General features: G+C 36.1%; 2 protein-coding genes across 3 annotated transcripts in view; one reads left to right on the top strand and one right to left on the bottom strand.

Moving 5' to 3' along the window:
- DOK6 (docking protein 6) overlaps positions 1 to 9,278 on the top strand; it is a 245,601-nt gene extending 236,323 nt beyond the window's left edge. For both annotated transcript variants that reach the window (XM_017819431.1, XM_017819430.1), the window contains one exon: positions 8,933 to 9,278. In XM_017819431.1, the coding sequence (XP_017674920.1) occupies positions 8,933 to 9,072 (140 nt within the window). In that variant the 3' untranslated portion in view covers positions 9,073 to 9,278. The remainder of the gene's footprint in view (positions 1 to 8,932) is intronic.
- Positions 9,279 to 21,334: 12,056 nt separating this feature from the next.
- The window catches only part of LOC108499519 (CD226 antigen-like), a 27,974-nt gene continuing 27,395 nt past the window's right edge, over positions 21,335 to 21,913 (bottom strand). The window contains 1 exon segment of the mRNA XM_017819424.1: positions 21,335 to 21,418. Within this exon segment, the coding sequence (XP_017674913.1) occupies positions 21,335 to 21,418 (84 nt within the window).

Genomic DNA, 21,913 nt, shown 5'->3' with positions numbered 1-21,913 from the left:
GTAGTATCCCATTTTCAAAGGCAGTATACTATCTCTACCCTCTACTCTTTTTATCAATGTAAGTAATTTTTTCCTTCATTTCACTTCAGATACTCTAATACAAAATTAGAAATTCACTGTTTCACTCTATCTCTGTAGTATCAGTAAAATTGCATGAAGCCATTCCATAGCATTTTTTGGAATAACGTATCCAAGGGGAAATGTCAACATGATTTGAAATGCAATAAATATTTAACAGTGACATATTCCATATCATCAAAGTGATATGCAGTGTATAAATCTGCATTTTTGCATTGCATTTTTCAGTAAGATGCTTTCTGCTACATCAGTAGCAGATTTAGGTGTTGATTTTTTAACAATATGTCTGATAAAATCTGTCTTTTGATTGGGCATTAGTTTGGCTGTAATAAAAGCACAACATAAACATTTTGAGAAAAGGAAAAGTGAACACTGAGCTAACAATTGGTAAACCAAGATAATAAAACTAGATACATAGCTACCAGTTTTAAATTAATCTGGTAGATGTAATTTGCAAGGATGTAAAAGAAAATTATGCTCAAAATCCATTTCTGCACAGAAATCAACAATCAGTTGATTCTCAGAATGACTTCATGCTCTACACAGGAGTCAAAAGCAGACAACAAAGTGTGGAGCTCTACTTACTTAAACACAGAACAAAATCATTGTTTAGGACAAAGTAACTCAATTCACACATTTTTATCTATCTTTGGCATTTGTTTCTTTTTTCACTAGCTTTATACTCTTCCTACTTTTCAGTTATTCCAGAAGCAGGGTAATTTTTCTGGGTATTTCCTTTTATTGATTTGTTATGTCCCCATGACACAAAGTAAACACTAAAATAATTTTCTTGTTGAAGTTTTCCGTAGCTGTTTTCTCTTCCCACCTCTTTAGCCTTTCCCATACACACTTAGAATCAGAGCATTCTTTTCTTCACATTTCTTGCATTTTGCCGTCCCCTTATCATTCTGATCTGATTCAAATGTTCCTTGAAGTGAAGGAAATTTTCACTTGCAGGAATTTCTCTTTTATCTTTTTTTTTTTCCTTAGTATTACCAACATGGAATGTCTCAGTTTCATGAAGTTTTATTTAAAAAGCTCATTGAGCTTTGAGCTTGAATGGGAAAGTGAAACTACATTCATTGGATATAAAAATGCTTAGTCTCTGTTTGCTTTCATGGTAAATGAAATAAATTTACTTGGCACAGGCATAAAGTTCAGAAACAGCGTTAATATTCTCATAATAAACCTCAATTTTACAACTTATGTTGTAAGAAGAAGGTTTGTATTAGGTTTTATATTAGTTTCTGGTTGACTGAGTCTGTGGTTTAAAGGATAAATTAAGCCAGGGATGCTAGCCACCTTGTACAAAGTACTCAGCCTTTTCAGATAGCTTTGTTAGGGTACTCATTCAAGATTCTGTTTACTGTTAATTAACTTGCTGATATTTTGACACATTTCAGAATTAAACTGCCCACATTTCCTCCGAAGAGCTTTTCTTCAAGGTCATGATGCCTGTATCTTTCAGTATAAAACAAAATCCCTGACAAAATCCTCTTCTCTATATACACAAATTTTGTGTCACCTGTACGGTGGTCCAGAGAAAACAGCAAATGTCCTTCGTGTGAGTCCAGAAGAGCAGATTCTTTAACTGATTTAAAACAAAGCAGGGCGTTTTTTTTCTCTCACCACTAAAATTTCTAAAAAGAAAATATTGTATTGTGTTACAGAAAAGTTTGGGTTGCAAGGTGGATCTGCTGAATGCAGGGCTAGCATAGATTAGGGTTGCCTGATAAATACTTTAAAATCTATAAACTAAAAATTGAAAGTATCACTGCTGAAAATTTGATTTCTGCAGAACCTGTGAAACCAAACTGAGAAACCCTTCTTTCTGAGAGTCTTCATCTGGAAAATTATGTTTGTTTTGAAGCAAAGTTGGACCTTAGCCTAATTTTGTGTCAAGTGCGAACATGATTGCACCTCCTCCAACTGTGTTGGCATAGTTAAGGAGCTGGACTCAGAACAGAGAGAGAGAGGAGGCTGGTTTAGTACTGCAACATTAGCACAAGTGTAAAAAGCTGCAAAGATGAAATCAATTAATCTCTGTAAGGACCACTGCAATCTGTATAAGGAAGACAACATAAGAAAGCTAAGAACAATCTTAATGTGTTTGTCTGCACATTGGCTCAGAGTGCAAAACTACAAAAATTGCTACTCCTGTCAGACACTTTTTTTTACTTAATCTCCTTGTAGTTCAGTCATGTAGGTTTACAATTATGTCTAACAAATAGAAGACCAAAAGTTGAAGAGATATAGCATGTAAAATAGATCATTTTTCCTAAATATATGTCATATTTTGGCTGCAGGAATGTTGGCAAAAAGTGAAAGGATTATTTGGTAATGTGAGACATGCAAATAACTTACTTTTCCATCTCCTAGGTGATGTTAGGTTGTAGGTGTTTCTATATGTCTCCTCCCTTTATAAACACACAGAACCAGAGAAAGATGTGGGTGATGTTCTGATATTTCTACCACAGAAGCTACATCAGCTTGTGATAGACTAATGCACATGTTAAGTGCAGTAGAAGAGCAAGTATTTAAAAACACTGTCTGGAAAAACACAACAGCAAGTAAGCTGACCTGGCCTTCAGTCAATACATTAGATTTAGTTATGTGTTTCAAGACATTGCTTTTAAATGGTTGCTATTTTGGGTAGGGGTGCAGATAAAATAATGCTCATTTTTCCTGTCCATACTATTTACAAACAATTCACATTGTTTGTAGGTATTGAAACAATTTTTCTGTATTTCAAAATATTGACATGTAGATGTGCTCTTCATAAAACTCCAGCATTCTTGTGCCAAAATTGGAATACTTAAAATTTTTTTCCTAATACTCAAAAATTTGACATATTGTAAATTTACCGGTTTTAAACTGTCAATCCTGCAATCTTTTCTCCATGCACTTGTAAAGCTTTTTCTTTTCTAGAGGAAGGCTTGATAACAATGCCAAAAAACTTTTAACTTTTAAGTTAAATAATAATCTTTTTTATTCTGGAAAATGGTAGAGTTCTGTAACAAGAATATTCTACTTGAATACTTATTAATTTTAATACCATACAGGAAAAAAATTAATATTTTATTTCAAATTCTAAAGAAAATGAAAATGTTTTTCAATTAAAAATTAAAAGGAAATTTTAAACTGGGAGGGGAGAGTTTTACATTCATTCTCTTAATATATTTTCTATGTATTTTATCATCAATTTAAATTATTTTTATTCAAAAGTATTTCTAATAAATAAACTAAACCATTTTCTTAAAAATCTGTCTCAAAAATTAGGTTTACTGCTATTCTTTCTTCCCTCAGAAAGATATATACTTGATGAAATGAAATCCAAGATTATTTTTAGAATATGTAAAAGTTAAGCTCAGCTGTGCGCCCTGGAGTTTTAATTCTAACTGTAGTTAAATTCAAGAGAAAATTTGTTTTTCTTCATTTGGATCTGAAACAGGCCCACAGTTTCACTTTCAATAAGTGTATGGAAATCAATATGCTGTAATGTAGTTTATGCTATTTTTCTGTTTCCATCTGCTCCCTTCCATTGCATCTTTTTGTGAGTGACAGCATAATAATTGCTGTACCAATTAATGCCCTTCCAATCCAAGTGCATCATTACTGCAAAATAAATGTTTTGCTTTGTAGCAGTTTGTCCTGCTATGAAACTTTGCTTTAGTTATTCCAATCATCTAACAGCAGAAAAGGAAAAGCTGCTTTGTCATCAGTAGCTCAATAGAAGACACTGTATATTCAATATGGAGAGTTGGCAGAATTTTAACCAGTATCAATTCATAAATAGGATAGCAGCAATCATTTATTTTCTGCCTTAAATGAAAGTATCCTTTTTTGCAATAATAGCCACTTAAATGATTTGAGATTGAAGTAAGGGGGATAAAAAAGGAGGATAAAAAAAAAGGGAGGATAAAAGCTTCCATCTAAAATAAGCAGTCATAATAATTTAGTTTTTTCCAGTAAGAGTTTCATTTTCCCTTGTGGGCTTTCAGTGCATAGCTACAGTGCATTTCCCACTTTGTCCTGTGTCTTAACAAAAATGCTGCAAAGAATATCAAACGTTGAAGCACTTTGAGATATACTTCCCCGTACAAGTAATATCCTCATTACAATTGGAGGACCTCCTTTGGTATAAATAGGATCTTTCACTGCTGTTGGGAAAGTCCATAGAGAACACAAATCTAGATTAAAGACTGGTACTACTTTTGTGAACTTTTCTGGCTCAAGGGCTATATTTATATTGTCCGGTGAGAACTGTGTGAGGAAACAACATAGAACTAACTCCTTCTTACTAATGTTTCATTCCTCAAACATATGTTAGCTAATTGTTTTTTTTTCCACCTCCTTGCACTATCCTTTGTGCAAGGATAAAGTCTCATCATCTTTGTTTCTGTTTTCCAGACTGTTCTGTTTATTGTGAACAACAGAATTTTCCAATTAATATTTCTAAAAAGAAAAGATTGCTTTACAATGAAATTAGTGATTCACTTTATTTGGTCTTAGCTTGCACTTATTGATTCATAGAAATTTCTTTTGAGCAACCATGTTTTTCTATATCTTTTATAGAAACATCTATAGCAATTACAGAACTCTTGTCTTCATGAAGTCTCAGAGCACTCCCAAGAACAAAACACAGTACCAATAAAATATCCAATTGGCTTAAATTTAATGACTTCAGTTTTGTGCTCATAATCTTGGAAATGAAAATGTCAAATTTTATTTTCAAAATTAGTTTTATTATTATGTAGAAAAATAAAACTGCATTAGAACTACACCCTTTTGTTTGTTCAGAGGTTAAGAAATCCCAAATGAAAGCTTGCTGTGCAGCTGCAGAAGTCTGTTTCTTTATTTTAACTAATGAGTATCTCATATGAGGTAATTAAAGGCCTGCAACAGAAGCTGAAACACAGGAGTCTCTGGTTCTATTAATTTTTAATCATTGTACTGCAGAAATATAAACTTATATTAGATCTTGTATTAGAAAAGCTTAGTCAGAGGATTTCAAAAGTGGTCCTTCCTCTGGCATGTAAGTAATCCGGTGGCAGTTGCATTAACGTGTATTTGGTTGCATATTGCTCACAGGTCATCAATCGCCAAACAAACTGGCACTAAAACCAGCCTGAGAAACCCTTGCCAATTTCTTACCCTTGGCTTGGCTGCTTGTTCCTGGTCCTCAGCTTTGCCAATACAGTGATTTGTAGGGCTCTTGCAAAAGAGATGAACAAAGTGCTTCAGTCTACGAAACAGTCTTTCCGTCGCAATGGCACAACTGAGGGCAGTGAACAGCAGCGTCGGTAGAGAGGAGAGAGGGAACATTTTCAGCTGATTTTTTATAGAAAATGCAATGTCGAACCATACCCACAGGCAGAGGGGAATTTTAACACAGGACTTCTACAGAGATGAGTGCTCTAACCAAAGAATATCAGATGAGAATCCCTTGAATTCTTGTATTAGAAAAGTGTGACCTTTATTTCATTTAGAAAAGAAAAATGTTCGGCACCTGCCTTCTAGTTAAGAATTTGAATTCTGAATTCAAAATGGAGAGAAACATCTTCCAATAAGCAGCAGTAAGGGAGTTTTTAAAGCTTATCCCTGGATCTCTTCTCCTCTTTTTTTTTTCTTTTCATTTAGCTGTGTACTGCAAGTTTTCTCTCAGAAGTTGTGATCGATCTACTTATATGTACATCAGTCACCACTGTTACTAGGAAACCATTGGGTTTTTCCTCTAAAGAATTGTTATAAATAAGCACCATGCCATGAAATAAGATCCTTGTGTATACTGCCTCTGCTTCCAACATAATTAAGATCAGGAAAAATCTAATTTTAGTGTAATTTGCTGGGTTACATTAGATTTTCTTGATGGATCATTCATACCTAATTGCTTTGGACTACAGCTCCATTGCATTCTTTAATCCTGAGAGTAAATTTGAATAAAGGATGAAGTAGGCTGAATAATGCTTATGTTTCCAAGGTCCTGTCCTAGAACAGAAAAAAAAATATATTTCCTCTGTAAACCACATGAAGAAAACCTCTCCCAGTACTATTGGTGTCCTCAGGTCATGAAGTGTGTGTTAATCAAATTCATGTTATGCTGACTTCAGAAGAATTTTTGAGAAGAGTTGGTTTTGCATTCTTGAAAACAGCTGTGGTACAAAAGAGCTGCAAAATCCAGAAACAGCATTCTTCCTCTCTCTTAACCTCTTAGGGCCCAAATATGACTGAAGCCGAAAGTTTAGAAAACTATGAAACTTTAATTCTTTACTTACAAAAACTTCCCCTGTATCTTTAATTTCAAAATCCTTACTGCTGACTTAAAGCCTAACTTTGGAGACACTGCAGTACCTAAGATTCTATAAGGCTGATCAGCTGTATGAGTATTAAAATAATATTTAGTAGGAATGCAAATTAAAGAATCTGTTATAATTTAAAATTTTCAGTATGTGATACACTGAATTTTGATAAAAAGCTGAAAAAAACCCTAAATTTTGGGAATTTACTACTTAGAAATCTTAGCCCAGTTTGGAACCATTGGACATTATTTTGCCATGATTATTTTTTTATTCATTTATTGAAATGTATTAGCATTGTTAATTGCTTTTTTAAAAATGTAAGTTGAAAGTAAATATATTGTATAGATCCATTCTTTCCTAAACTCACAAATTCTCTATTACCCATAGCTTTCTCTTTTCATTTGAACCAATGTTGTCTATTTTTTATGCTATTATTTTCGTAAATTGACATCAACCACGTGTCTTAGACCTCTTGGCTTTATTAAGCGTGCCTTAAATTTTTTGGATCTGTGTGTCTCTCTGCTCTTTCGCTACATATCCTAGCAGTCAGGAGAGAAGAAGTCACTTATCCTCATTAACCACTTTGATTACAGAATGGCTAAAATCAGCCCTTTTGTGAGATTTAGCAGCTACAAATTTTCTTTCAAAGAACAGTACAGGATGTGCTAACATTTGAGGCATATATACAGGAAATGAAAGAGCTGAATTTAATTTCCTTTTTAACCCTAATAGGGTCAAATTCATGTACATTCTAAGAGACTCTCTTAGTTCCTTAGCTAGAAATTGGTTTAGGGGCTCTCTTCATCACTGTATTAAAGTTGCACTGTTCTACAAAAGTGAATTCAAAATTAATTATATGAGATACAGCATATGACAAAAATAGGCCTGGGTTAGGGAACTCCCTTGACTGGTAAGTTTCATTACTTCTGATTGTTGTCACAGGGACTGTTTTAAATTTTTTGGATAAAATACATTAAGAGAATGGAGTTATATATACCTTGACATATTTTATTTATCTTTATTAGTAAGAAAGAGACAAATTTTACATAGGAAATCACACGGCTAGTTTAGCCATTCCTTATAGCCCTTAGAATACAATGATTTTAGCTTCTGGGTAAAAAGAAAACAAGGTTTTACATCCTTAGAAGGAAAAATGCCAGATATGGAACACAAAATTAAAACCAATCTTGCAGCTTTCTATGTTTAGGTTTGCATTAAATTAGAAACAAAAAACCCTGACAATAACAGTGATGCAAATCCCAAATAAAAGTAAAAAATGAATGAAGGCTTTACTTAATATCGTGGTTAAAACTTGGTCAAAGCAATAAAACCTTTAAACTAATCTCAAACATTATCAGTGCTTTTGCCTTGTTACACTTTAATTCAGTTTGATGCAAAAGCTTTTTGAAGCAGAAAACATTTCAATTTCTCATCTCAGTCAAGTTTTGATAGCCAGTGTTGATTTAACCCAGTGAATGAATAGTAAAAATTCGTTAAAAAATTCATCCTGTTTGGTTGTGCTATGAAAGGGATTTTTATGACAATTGACATGTCAGTGGGAGTTATTTTCTAGTTTTATTGCCTCCAGTGTCACTAAGATGTACCTTTTTTTCTATTTTTCATTTAGTTGGGGTTTTTTGCTCTCTTGGTCCGATCATTGCTCTGTGGTTTAAGTTAAAATATGATTTTGCATTCCTACAGATAATACATATCTTAAAGACATTTTTAAAAGCATTACACAGAACCATTTTAAATCCAGGCTTCAATATACATTTCAAAAATAAAAAGACAATATATGTTGCATGAAGATATACACTTTGGAAGTTTACTTTTTGTTACTAATTAAATCTCAATTTCAAAAGGGTTTTCTGAGATAGTAAAATTATCAAGTTACAGAATTGGGTCATAAGAGTCACCTGAGTTTTGTCACTGGCTTTTCACACATGGTTTCCCATCTTGTTAATGGAAATCATGGCTATATGAGATTTACAAGCCCATCTGAAAAAACATCTTTCACGTCCTCTCCCCAACCAATATTGTGCCGTGTGCACCATATTCCACCTCCAGTGCATTTTGGAATGACAATGATGCTGTGTTGACCTGATAAATTTGCATCCTGTTTGAAAGACAGTAAGTACAAGAATTGGCATTTGTGGGACTAATCCCTTTGAAACTTCTGGCATTACTTCTGCCACTTAAGCAGTGCTTCAGATAAAAAAGAGGAGCATTTGTCAGCTCTAACATGACTGAGACTTACAGAGTAGAAAAGATACAGATGTTAAACTCTGAAATTTTAAAAAACTTCTGACCCTAAATTATGCCTGAGTTGGATCTGGGATCTTCTGCCTTTGCCGGGAATCTGTCAACCACTTGTGCCCTCAGTCACACGAAATACCTTCTTCTGCAGCCCCAGGAGGGCCCAGTGTAGCGTGGCTGCTCTCCAGGCACCCTGGCACAGTGGGGCTGTATGAACTTCATCCGTCCGAGTCCATGTCGGTGGTGAAAGGCTTCAAGCCCAGTTACATCTTTTGTGTTCATGTCTTCCCTCCCTCCAGGTCACAGCCTCAGCTCAGCAAAGGTGTCCCGGGCGCAGACATTTCCCAGCTACCCCTCGGAGCAGGACGAGGAGCACCAGCAGTCCCTCTCGTTGGCCAGCAGCTATGCCTTCAGCTACGGCTCGGGGCTGGTGCAATGACAGCCGGGGGCGTCCGGCTGAGACAGACAGTTAAGCCTGGAGCCTGCCTCCAGGGCCAGGGAGCCACTGGCCCCCTCCACACCCACCATTTGCCGTGAAAACTGATGCCTACCAGCTCCAGCCGGGTCACCGCCAATGCAGAAACCTGGAGAGGCGGCTTCCCTGAAGCAGAGGCTAAGTCTTTATTTATTTATTTTGCCATTCCTTTTGTCAATATGTTCAGAAAGGAGGGGTTTGGGGGGCTGGGGGGAGGGAGAAAGGGGAACATGTTCGTGTTGTGAAAAAGTGGTGGAAACAAATGAAACTGTGTTGGTTGATGTGAGGGTTTCTGCATGACCGGAGAAGGTTCCTTCTGGGGCTCCATCACGATGGCGCATTTGACATTGGGGCCTTCCTTCCCGCCTCCACCAGCACGCCAGCCTGTCTTCACCCGTAACCTTTTTAGGTCCTTGCTGCAGCCTACTGATTCCCACTGGAGTCACTGAAATGTCACCAACTCCAGATGCAGCATCAGTGCTTTGGGGGTCACCTTCAGAAGCAAGCAAGTTCACTCACTACTCTAGAGGGTGGTTGGGTGTTTTTTGAGCCAGACACCAACACATACTAGAATATCAGGCTGATATGTTTTGTTGGGAATAGGGTTTGATGTGTTAAGGTAAGGTTATTGCCTGGTCCAGCTCTAATCTTAAATTCCCAGGGCACAAATTCATCGTGTACTTATACCAGTGCAATTCTCGTGATGCCCCTGAGAGCTGTGAACGTCCATATCAGCAGCACAGTCTTGTTCTCAAAGCTGCTGCGATGTCTTCTTATTTGCAAATTATTTAGGTAACCATGCCTGCAAGCCTGACTTTAAAAAGCGGGAAAACTGTTTTTCAGGCAAATAAAAGTGGGCCACATCCCCAGCTGGCGACCACCTGTGCCACGGCTTGGCCAGATATGGTAGAGCTGAGCTCTGGTCTTGTCTTTCTGGTCAGCGTTACTTTGATTTTCTCCGTTTCCTTCTCAAATTTCTGTTTTAGATGCACATTGTATCTTGTATGATCATGTGTCAAGAATCTGTTTACTTTCAAAAGGAGGATGAGTACATCTCAATGGAAGTTTTCTGTCTTTGGAAGACGTCTTTGAAAAATCAACTGTAGTAGGTGTTTGTAATCAGTAACGAGGGAATAAGTTGGAAGGCATACCTCTAAGTGGGGAAGGAGTTTTATCTATTCTGGACATTTAGATTTTTGTAAGTGTTATCAAACATTTATGTACTCCTCACGATGCCCTGAAATGTTTGAAATTGTGAGGAGAAAAATCTGCCCTCTTGTATGATCTGAGCAGCTTTGTGTTCTGTTCCCAGTGTGAAACAATTGCCATGATTACCAGAGGGATTCATCTCATTGGTTGTTTCTCAGGACAAGTTGAGGAAACGTATCAAGGAGGAGACACGTAGACTCTTTTCCAATGAAACAATAGAGTTTATGTACCATAATTTAACTGAAAAATGCTGTTGGGTTGTTTTATATATGCACATATATATATATGTATTAAAAGGTATAGAAGAAACTTCTGCTTTTGATTAAACATTTACCGATACAGTATGTTCAGCTTTTCTCCAACCATTTTCCAGGCAAAGAGACCTTGCAGACTTACAGCTTTCTACACCTCAGTGAACAGCTGCTGAATAAAAAAAGCATTGTGATCCGCTTGAATGGAGCACTTCTACCCCACCACAATCACCATTATTTATTTTTTCCCCTTTTTCCTTGTCTTGTTTGCTACCTCTTTTCCTTCTCGCAGTGCTGCCATACTCAGGAATAGAACAGCTCCCTGCAGAGAGTATTTTGATAAGCTAAAATGAAAAACTGCTCTCCCACGCTGTCAGGGAGCTGTACCTGTGGTGCTCTCTGAGCTGTACCCATCAAGGAAGCTTCATTCACACTTTCATTTAAGAAAAAAATTTGATTGACATTTTGTTTAGGGAAAATTTCCAGTTTGCAAATGTTAAATGAAAAATGTGATATGAAAGGATAGATATCCTGCTGGTGTAATTCTGTTATTCCATGCAGCTTTGCCGAGTATATTCCTTTTGAGGAACTGGTCAGTTATTTTTATTCTTTTGCAACTGGGATTCTTCCACTTGCCCTAAAATTATACATATTTTCTTTAAAACTCTTTATATTAGGTTTTCAATATGTTCTACAGATTTCAATGCTGTGTCCATTTTCATCTGTGACTTGAATACTAGGCATTTAATAATTACATATTCTACATAGTCCCAAAGTGGGGAAAAGCCTAAACAGGAGAATACCAGAACTGCTTTATAGTTCCACTGCCCATGAACTTTAAGAACTTACCTAAATCCTAAACCTAGTACTTTAACTGTGTTTAGATAAAAAACATAAGATCTATATAATATGCTCTTTCCATTTCCTGGGGAACGATTGCTGTCTGTGGCTGTCTTCCTATGCAGTACATGAATATTGTGTAGTTATTGAAAATGTAGATGCTATTTTCAAAGAAAACACCAAAAAAATGGAAGGAGGTGGGATTGGCTGTGTACAGCAGCTTTACTGAATATTTTGCTTTAGTTGCAAACCATCCTCTCAACTCATACATTCAGAAAATAACTGTGAGGTCTCATTTTGTAGCAATACACAGAATATTGAACTCCAGGACAAAGCTGGAGAACACAACCAATCAAAAGCATATCTGACTTGTTGGGAACCTATTTCTTATGGAGACTAAACACAAGCACACTGGAAGTTTAAAATAAAGATGCAACTTCACAGTGTCCTGCAACACAGTCTAAGAAAACCTGGCACCTGAAGCACAAAGGTATTCAGCAGCCATTGGATGCTGCCATTAGTGCCATTCCAGAACAGAAGATGATATTGCTGTAACATTAGTGTATTCACATAGCTTCCACAAATGTTCCTCAGAAAAGCTCCATGAGAACCAGGCAGACACTGCACCAACAGTTTGCCAGAAAATTCTGTTTTCATGGAATTGCTTTAATTCCTGGCGTATGCCTGTTGATAATCTAAGTGATGCCCCACTGAGACTACTTGGTACAGCTCCTAGTGTTTCCACCAGAAGGAAAACTGTCTTTTGGAACACATGGTAGAGCTGCCTGCCTAGAGACTACAATGGCCTTTAAATAGACCCAGGGACCCCATGGGACCCTGTTCAAGTCTCGGCTTTCTTCATGTGCAAGGCACACAGATAATACATCTGCTCCTGACCCAAGAGTTGCTCTCTGTTTTCAGCTAATGAGCTGTGAAGAGATGGAGGGCAACAAAATGTCTTCAGTGGTAACCAGGTGCAGCTGGTACAAATGGAACTTAACATTAGTGCATTATAAAATAGAAGAAAGAAAATAAGGCTCTTTCTCTCATTTGAGTTCTGAGGATGTGTTATGAATATATAACTGTAACCATGACTTACATTTTTTAAAAATCACCCTTGATAACAATATACTCGCCTCTATGAACAAATAGCACACAGCGTTACTAAATATAGTTACTAATATATCTTAACTGTGAATATTATAGATTGATGCATGCTGGCACTTTTGATTTTTAAGTCACTTGGTGCAGAAAAGGTGAAATTGAAAGAGACGTAATAAATCATCAAATGGTGCTAAGGAACTTGAATAGTCCCATTTTTTAAACAGCTACATGTTATTATTGATAGTTTAAGTCGTCTGTGGCTATATTAATTTAAAACAATTTTATCTGCCTATGTAAAGGAAAAAGAAAGAAGAATTTCTTGTTGCATGGAGTTTGCTGTTTTACTGAGTAAATATTTAGCCATTACTCTCTGTGACAGGCTGTGATTCCAGATCCTCACATATATCAAGTCTATGCAAAGTTCTGTTGCTGGGGTTTTTTGCTGGGTTTGTTTTCTTCTTTTTTTTCCACAAAAGCTACAAGTAAAGCTTGAAAATATATTGACAAACCAAAGAAATTTGTTAGACATTGACAATAGCTGCTCTTTTTTGTTTAGAAAAAAGTCTGCCGTGACATTTTGGGAAAATCCTTCATTTCAAAACACATGCACAGAAATCCTGTTGCAAAGCAGAAAACTCTAATCAAGTTTTGTTCTGGGCTAATAGGACTTTGCTAGAAGGAGGGATTGAAATTGAGTATTGGAGGACAAAAGTGTTTTAAAGTGCTCTCTATAGCAATAATTTAAGTACAAAATACAGCCTTCAGGCACCCATTTATTTAGTAGTTGCTACGTGCAGGCAGTCTGTGAAGACCTTTACCTGCTTATGGCAAAGAGGAAAAAAAGATGGATCATTAATCATATTTCTGTATTGAATTTATCAGAAAATGAATTAACTTCATGCGTGTTCAGCTCTCCAGTCAAATGGGCAATGCTATGAGAAGTAGTGGGGTTTTTTGAGATATTTAGTCTCCAGGAATTGACAAAGACCATCAGTCTGTAGCATATAAACCTCTAACTCAGACTTAGCTCAACAGCCACATGTACCAGTTTTAATCTGGTAACCTAGAAACTGCAGGGTGAGAAAATATAAGATTCTTGAATGGCTGTGCTTTTATCATGAAATAATTATTTTTTTTTATCATGAAAGAATTATTTTCTTCCTAAAAAGGAAGGAGTAATGAGTACCAATTAATCTCTACTTTAGTGTTTAATAAGAGTGTGTTTGTGCTCCTTTTTATACCTGCTGCAAAGGAGTAAGTGTGGTTTTTATCCACACACAGAGTACATTGGACAGTGGAGAAAGTGTGAAAAGCTGCTGTTTGATTACAAGAACACATCCAACAGCAGTGGAAAGTTTCATTTTTCCGTACATCATCCAAATACTTGTGACTCTTTCCAAACACACTTATCACACAACATGATCTATTAGAATGTTACATTTTTCATCACAGACAACTGGTCAGTATGCCTGCTTATGTTTTGTAAGTAGAGGGTAATGACTGTACAACACCATTGTAATGGCATAACTTTAAAATCAAAGATTGGATGTAAGGCTGGATATATGAATTCTACAGTTCTTGCACTCCATGAAGGGTGCTGTGTTTGTTCTTGATAGTATCAATAAATGCTCTTCCCTTTTTGTTTTAGATAAAAAGGTACAGTATATTGGAAACAAGTATAGGCATGTGGTGGAATAAAAGAAATGTCAAAGAATATTGACTCACTTTTTGTAACAAGAAGTTTGTCTCTCTGTCCAGGTCCTTACAAGACAATAAATGGTGATGGGTGAAGGTGCTGTATGTTCAGCAATTGTTTAAATGGCATTATGCTTAGAAACCTTAGTAGTAGAATCTGCTGGTGAATTGGTGCTGTTAAAGAAAATAGAAGTTTCACCTTCCAGAGACGCTTTTCGCATCTTTACGTGCATATGAAGCTCAGCAGATTTTTACAGACACGATTAAAACAGATATGAAAGGAACTGAGGTTTAAGTATGATTAAATATAATTAAAGCATTTTAAAATGTCCATATTGTTATGGATATTGCAAGCTGTAATGGAGACAGTATTTCCTTTTCAACTAAATGCAAGCTCAAAAAATAATGTGCTCCCTAATATGAAGTTAATCTTTTTAAATATCACACTCAAAATCCTAAAGAATTAATTTCCTTGGGGTTTTTTGTTTCTTTGTTACAGAAATGCTCATGAGGTTAAATAGATTTACTATGTTCTCTTACAATCCTGGGGTTGTCAAGTGTATTAATACATTCTACAGTAGATTTTTTCCTATGAGAATATTTGGCATGAATGAAGTTAATTTTTAATTAGGCTACACATTGTTTTCAGCCTTTTTTTGAAATTTTATGATAGCAAGATGGCAGTGGGCATAGAAAATAGCACAAAATTAATCAGCTCTTTTGGCAATTCCATACCAGTAGCAAAAATAAAGATTTCAGTTAAACATTTATTCTCATCACTGCTCCTATAGTTACAACAGAATAAATGATGTAAAGTAAAATTATCCTTGTTGGTGTTGGTTGTTGCATTTCCTGAGTTTCAATAGATGACAGGAGATATCCAAAACTGCTTTGTGTCAATTGTTTGATTTAAGATGGTTACAAGAAAAAACAGACAATACAGAAAAAAAAAAGTGTTATGATTTTCTACTAAAGAATGATACACACTAAGCTTTTATTTCTTTTTACTTCTTTGAAAAGCATCATTATAGAAAGGTAGAGAATTTTTTGAAAGGAAATGAAAAACAGGATAAGAAATCAACAAAAATAAAAACAGATTATATAATCTTTAAAAAGATTAGGAGAAATTAACAGACATTTAAGCACACAGCAATGGGCCATGTTGAATGCAAAACAGTTTCCTGGAGCATTTAACTTCTTCTGAATTTATCAGGAGCAGGAAACAATGTTTTGTATTCAGTCTAACTCATAGCACTGATTTACTCTACAACAATGGAGTCAGGAGTGCTGGTCTCATTTTTCCTCACCTGGCTGGAATAACCAAGTGCCAGCCTTCCTAACATGCATTATGCAATATAGATGCTTGAAAAATAGTATTTTGCACAATGCACTGCCACTGTTATCACACAACTTTTTGAAAGTTACTGCAGCCAGCTATTATGAATAATATGATTTCACGGTTGATCAAATTCTGGATAATAAAAGCAACATCTACATTTATGTTGCATAAAAATACATACATAGGTGCTCAACCTTTATTTAGCTAATTACAGAACAATTTGACAGAGTTCTGTGGGAAAGTTCCTCCCATTCTACCATTGTTGGGTAAATTATATAAATTTAAAAGAAAATAATAAATATCTGCTTCAGAGTTTTATTTCAGAGAGAAAAAGGAATTAATTTTAGTACATGTCAATATTTCTAACAAATTTCTCTCTTCAAATACACATACAGACATCAGCACAAATAGAGAAAGGTATTGGGAAAAAAAAAGAAAAAGGAAAGATACTGTGTATTTGTTTGCCTATACCTTAGTGTGATAAGTTATTGATCACTTAAATCATTTTATAAAACTTAGTGGTTAATACTACAAATGAATTATTTAATGTAACAACCTAGTTGTATAAACAACTTTTAAGAGAAGTGTTAAATATCCTTTAGAACCACTGAGATTTTTTTTTCTGAAACTACGAAGTTCTCTTTTTAAGCAAGCATAAGGTTGGAAGAAATACATCAGCCATTGCTAGTAATTCATATTAGTTATTTTATCTAATTATACCAGCTAACAATGTGGATAGTGTGGAAGTAATAAACATATTATTCTTTAGAAACTTGTCTTAGATAGCTTTATGCATTTCCTTTGGTATTTCTAACTCAAACATTATGTCCTAAGTTGTATGTAGAGATATATAACTGCAAGACTATAGCACAGATAGTAAGGTAAATCTACAGCTTTACAAATCAAGCCTAATCAGGGACACGAAACTAGTCAGAGCAGTGGCACAGTACTGTGGCATGGTGGCAGCCTGCCCCAGTAGTCTCTGAGCTCCCACAGGTGAGGCTATCTCAATGTTCCTGAGAAGAGTTGGCAGACTCATCATGTCTTTATCCCATTGTTATCCAGGTGCTCATCTTCTTCTCATAACTCTTAATGCATTTTACAATTAGAAAAGAACAAAAAAAAAAAAAGTTATGGGCAAAAGCAGACACAAGGACACTCCTGCTGGAGGAATGTCCTACCAAGCCCTCCAGGCTCTTCTCCATCGTTAAAGTATGATTTGTTTCTGTGCCGCTTCAGGGAGCAAGGGAGAGGGGGGCTATGTCTGATGCAGGCTGGGGGAGAACTGGGCCAGGGTCTCCCATTTCCTAGCTGATTTGGCAGATAGGATGCTGGATAACCAGCATTTCATGTGATAGTGAAAAGCCTGATCCATTTTAGTGTTTTGAAGACTACTGTGGGTCTCTAGCTTTGGGGTGGAACCTTTTGCACTAGATATCAAAGGGACTGTGACCACCCTGAGCCCACATACCCTGACACAACACCCCAGCAAAGCAGGTTATGAAGGCAGGTCTTGTGCTCTAGCCCAAAACAGTTCCCCAGGAATATGTGAGTGTTGGAAAGGTCTTTTAGGTTGCCTTACTTACACCTCAAATAATACAGTCTGAGAACTTGACGTATAGCTTCTACTCCTGGGGACTGCAACCTAAAAGAACATTTTAGCACCTATCTTGTAGACAGACAGAGCTGTTTTTGGAAGTAGCCCTTAGTGTCAGGCTTACAAAGCTATTTAGGGGGTTAACTCTTATTGAGCATCTCAGCTTTAAAGGAAATAAGTCTGGGAGTACTAGAGAGGGAGTACTCACTGAGGCAGAGCTTCAACTACTGTAAATAAATACTATTGATTTGAACTTTCACATAGCTCAATAACAGAGTAGATTTAAAGGAGCATGATGCACATAAGATTTAAAAAAATCAGAGTCCTGGTGCCCTGGCATCTTTATGATTACAAAAAATCCTCATCATCTTTTAAAAAAGAAAAAAAAGAAAAAAATCTAGACATTAATCTGGTAGTGAAATCAATCCTCTGAACAATCCCCTAAATCTGACATCTTTCCTTTTTCTGAAGTAAGGTTTCTTATTTGGATCTCTCATGAGTAAACTAACAGATGCTGGTAGCACCTATACTTTAACTGTTCTGCCTGCTTTGTTGCCTTAGTCCTCTCCTCCTGTCCCCTAGTCTTGGGGAGGAGGCAGGTGGTAAAGCTGCACAGCACAGTTAGAACAAGCTATTTCTGAGTGTTCTTGAAAAAAATTAGGGGCCTAACAGAAAAGGTGGCCGGGAATTTAGGGCAGGTGCAGGTCAGAAAGAGGACTACCCTGCCAGATGTGGGGGTTTGGAGTCCAACTTCTTGTGTTCCTTGGTGGGTCCAGCCCTTAAAGCAGTCTGTTTCCTCACAGAAACATTGTTTTATCCCAAGGTGCACAGCCACGGGAGAGCAGAAGACAAGCAGAAAGAGCAGTATCATGAACATATTAGTGTCAGAGAAGCTCTTTAAGGTAAAGGAATGTATCTGAAATGAAAAAAAGAAGATAACAGGTTCTAATTTTCACCTCCTTTCATAAACTGTGAGTTTCTTATTATCCTGTTTATCCAAACTGGTGATTGTCTTTCCTACATACAGAAGTCTTTCTCAAAGAGATGTGAGTTTACATTCTTTAAAGGCGGTAGCCGTACTGAATTTTCCTTTAAACATTGAACTCAAATGTTTACCTTTTTGACCCAGCATAAAAGATTAATTTTATTTTTATGGAAAAGGTTTTACTTTTCTTTAATCTCAGATTTTCATTTTCCAGTCACACAGAAGGTAGTTACCCTAGAATACCCTTAAAGGTGTTCAAGACTAGGTTTTTTAATGACAACGTTTTACTATATTTCTTTCATTTCAGCAAAGTTTCTAAGACCTTAAAACAATCACAGAGTTATTTTGCAGTTTAGATAGTATGTTGAGCTGGTTGTGTCATTTTGCTTCCTTGATTTTTTTCCTCTCTCTTAAGTATTTGATCGAGCGGTACAGCATGAAATAGCACAGTAATTGTTCAAAATAAAATTTCCAAATTATAGTTGATGAAGTTTATTCAAAAGAAATGAAAAAATTTCCAAAAGGATAGGACAAATCTGTGGTAAATATTGAAACTAAACAGCAATAAACAATAGTTTGTACTATTTTACACTAGAAAGTCTACTTATATAATCCAAACAGCAAACAAACTCTTGCTGGGTGCCATTCTGACAGATTTATAAAATATTTAAAGAGTTTTAATATTGCATTTTAAATTGAACTTTTGGAAGTTTCTCTTGTGTGTAGCTTACTAGTTTTTAAACCAATGAGAATATCGATACATTTTGGGTTGTTTTGGTTTTTGTTTTAAATTGTATCAGTCTCTTGTTCAGCTGCTGTTCACTGATATTACTATGGTACAAAAATGAAGCTGTTGTTTTGGGTCTGTTTTTTGAAAAAAAATAATATATTGTTCTTATTATGCTATGTGTGATGTGATTTTCACTGTGGATTATCCTGTTAGAAGTAATATGTCTGCAGAATTTTAATTAAAAGAGATTAAATACCTGCAAAGGTGTGCACTACAGATTTTGTTTTCTTCCTGAAATCTCAAAAATAAGCAATTGTTTTGAAAAAACAAGATAAAAGTACCAAGAGGGAAAAATAAGGGCATTACCAGAAATAATCAAAACAGTCTGGTATTCCAGGTACTTAACTTCAACCTCTCCCCCTTTTTTTTTTTACCCTCAGTAAAGTAGGAATGTATTTTGATTGTCTCTACAACCAGTGAAACAATACCATCTTCTCAGCTTATGGATATTTCTGTGTCAGGATTCCAACTGAGAACCTCTGTGTAATCAAATCCATTGCATTACCATTTTGGCATTTTAATATCAATGGGATCATAAGAAATGAACCAATGCTAAAAGGTTTTATTTGTAACGCTCTGTACAACTTAGAATTATCTGCTATGACATTTGATAACTCAGGAAATAAACCAACTTATTAGTAGTACAGTTTTGTGTATCCTCATCAACTTCACATGCAAGCATTTATATATCTTAAAACCTTCAGTAAGTGAAATTAAAAAAAAAAAAACCATCCCTTGCAATGTGTCCTTGTTCAGGACTACACAAAACCAAAATAAGGTGTTTTCTAATGGTATATGAAATTGTAAACAATGTAAGTCTTCAGCGATAAGTTGAAAGGACACTTTAGTTTAGGATTTTAGGTTTTTAGCTGAATGACGCTATTATTGCTCAAATAGCGAAGAGAAGCCTTGTGTCCATGTTATTCTCAGAAGAACCTAGACTCCTATTTTGCTGTGCATGTGAAGAAAGCTTTCCATTGGAGAAGGCAACGCAAAATGTGCTTTTCTCTGTCAGCTTCCTTTCTAGCCAGCTGAGTAGAAATGGTATCTGATTTGTAGGCAGACTTATGATGCCTCCACCACTAGCCCCTTTCAAAAAAAAAACCAAAAAAAAACAACAAACAAACAAACAAACAGAAACCATATCCAGCAACACTTTTAAGTACACTTCAAGAGAAAAGGGGAATCAAGCATAGGTGGGCCAGGCACACAGTTTGTAGTATGCAGACATATATGATTATCAGCCATCTTGGTAACATCTTCATTTACTGGGATCCTGTCCTCAGTAATTCAGCAGATTTGTAAAAGGCCAAAAGATGTGTAGATCCTAATTCTCAGGTCTGCCTTCTAGTTCTGTTTCTTTAAGGATTAAATTTTGTTTGTCTGTTTGTTCAATTTCTGTGTGATTTCTTCTGTATTTTTCAGCAGAATATATACATATGCACACATACAACTACATATGTATGTGTATTGTTTTGTAAATGTTCTCAGTCATGCTTTTTTCTGCTTTGCATCATTTATTCATATACCTTCCATGTTCTCATTTATTTTTTGTGCAACTAAACCTTATAATAAATTATTAAATATAGCCTAACAGTGACAGAGTCTTCATGTTTTATTTTCTTCTGGGCATGAGGGGAGATGTGGACGGGACTGAGGGAGGGAGAGAGGAAAGCAGGGGCTATACTTCTATTCCATCCCCAAATAGAAAACACTGAAATAATTGTGATGAGTGGCAAGAAGTCTGTAAAACCACACAGCTGTCAGATACCAAGTTTCTGTGCATACTTTTAAATCTAGGTTCAAGGAGCTCTGATAGATTTGCTTTTGTCAGCTGAATAGTACTGTTTGCCCAGCAGCAAAATAACACCTTTTGTGTGGAAAATCGTGGGTATTTATTATTCTATAGAGCTCTCAATTTGAGATGCAAGAATCATGGACATGGACAACATCAAGCACATTTTCTTTCTCACCCTGTCACATAAACTCCTCATACACATAGATTTCTCAGACTGAATTAAATTTATGTAAACATATGCAGCTCCACTCTGCACATCAGAGCTGTTCTAAAATTGATACTTAAGAGTTCACCTACTGCGTAAAAATGGTTAAATTGTAGAAGTGCAAATAATCTTTAATTCTGCATATGAATCAAAGGATACATTAATGCTGCAGGCTGCAATACAACACTGACACACCTGGAGTAGCCTGGCCCAGATGGACTGGACAGCCAAAGCAGCCCAGGCAGTGCTCAGCACAGTCAGTTTGACCTTCCACATCTTGCTGGTGCAAAGAAAATAAAGTCTTTGCTGCAAATAAAAGGCTTGTGCTTTGATTACTTCATTCTTAAGAAAGAACATAATGGTCTTTTCTTATGTTTGTGTGAGGCATTTCTGTAGCTGACTTAAACCTCTGTCTACCCGAGTGATGATTCTTCTCCTCTTCTTTCTGTCCTACTATGCATGCCATGAAAATTGGATCTCCTATAACTGTTAGCAGGCTAGAAGAACATTAAAAACAAAAAAAAAAAGGTTAAAGTACTTTTCTCAACCATCAATAATTTATTTTTTTTGTCTTCTTGTTTTCTATGAATACACTTCAGACTCAAGTCATATGAAAAAAAGAAGTTACAATTTGAATATATTTCCCAGCTGTCCCGCATCAGGTCCCTGGTAAAGCACCAGTGAAATGCCCCCTTCCCCTCGCATCCACACTTCAGATATCGACACAGTCACTCCTGCGTAAGTCTTATGACAACCTAATGTGACAGTGCCTGGGTGAACTGACATGGCAGGAAAGGTGGTTTCTGAAGCACTTTGATTGCTGGATGAAAAGCTTCATCCTGGTAAAACAGTGACCCAGCAGTTAGAATGAGAAAAATAGGCTTTATAAGGACGTATTGGCAGTGGAGCTTACCACCAGCTCATACAGGAGTGAGATCTGAGAGAAAATAGGTGGAAAGGTCTAGTGGTTAGGGTGCAGGACTCTCACCGCT

This window comes from Lepidothrix coronata, unplaced genomic scaffold (assembly GCF_001604755.1).
Source record: "Lepidothrix coronata isolate B3197 unplaced genomic scaffold, Lepidothrix_coronata-1.0 Scaffold75, whole genome shotgun sequence".
Lineage (NCBI taxonomy): Eukaryota > Metazoa > Chordata > Aves > Passeriformes > Pipridae > Lepidothrix > Lepidothrix coronata.
The sequence above is the reverse complement of the archived record's forward strand: the minus strand, read 5'-3'. Positions and strand labels throughout refer to the sequence as shown.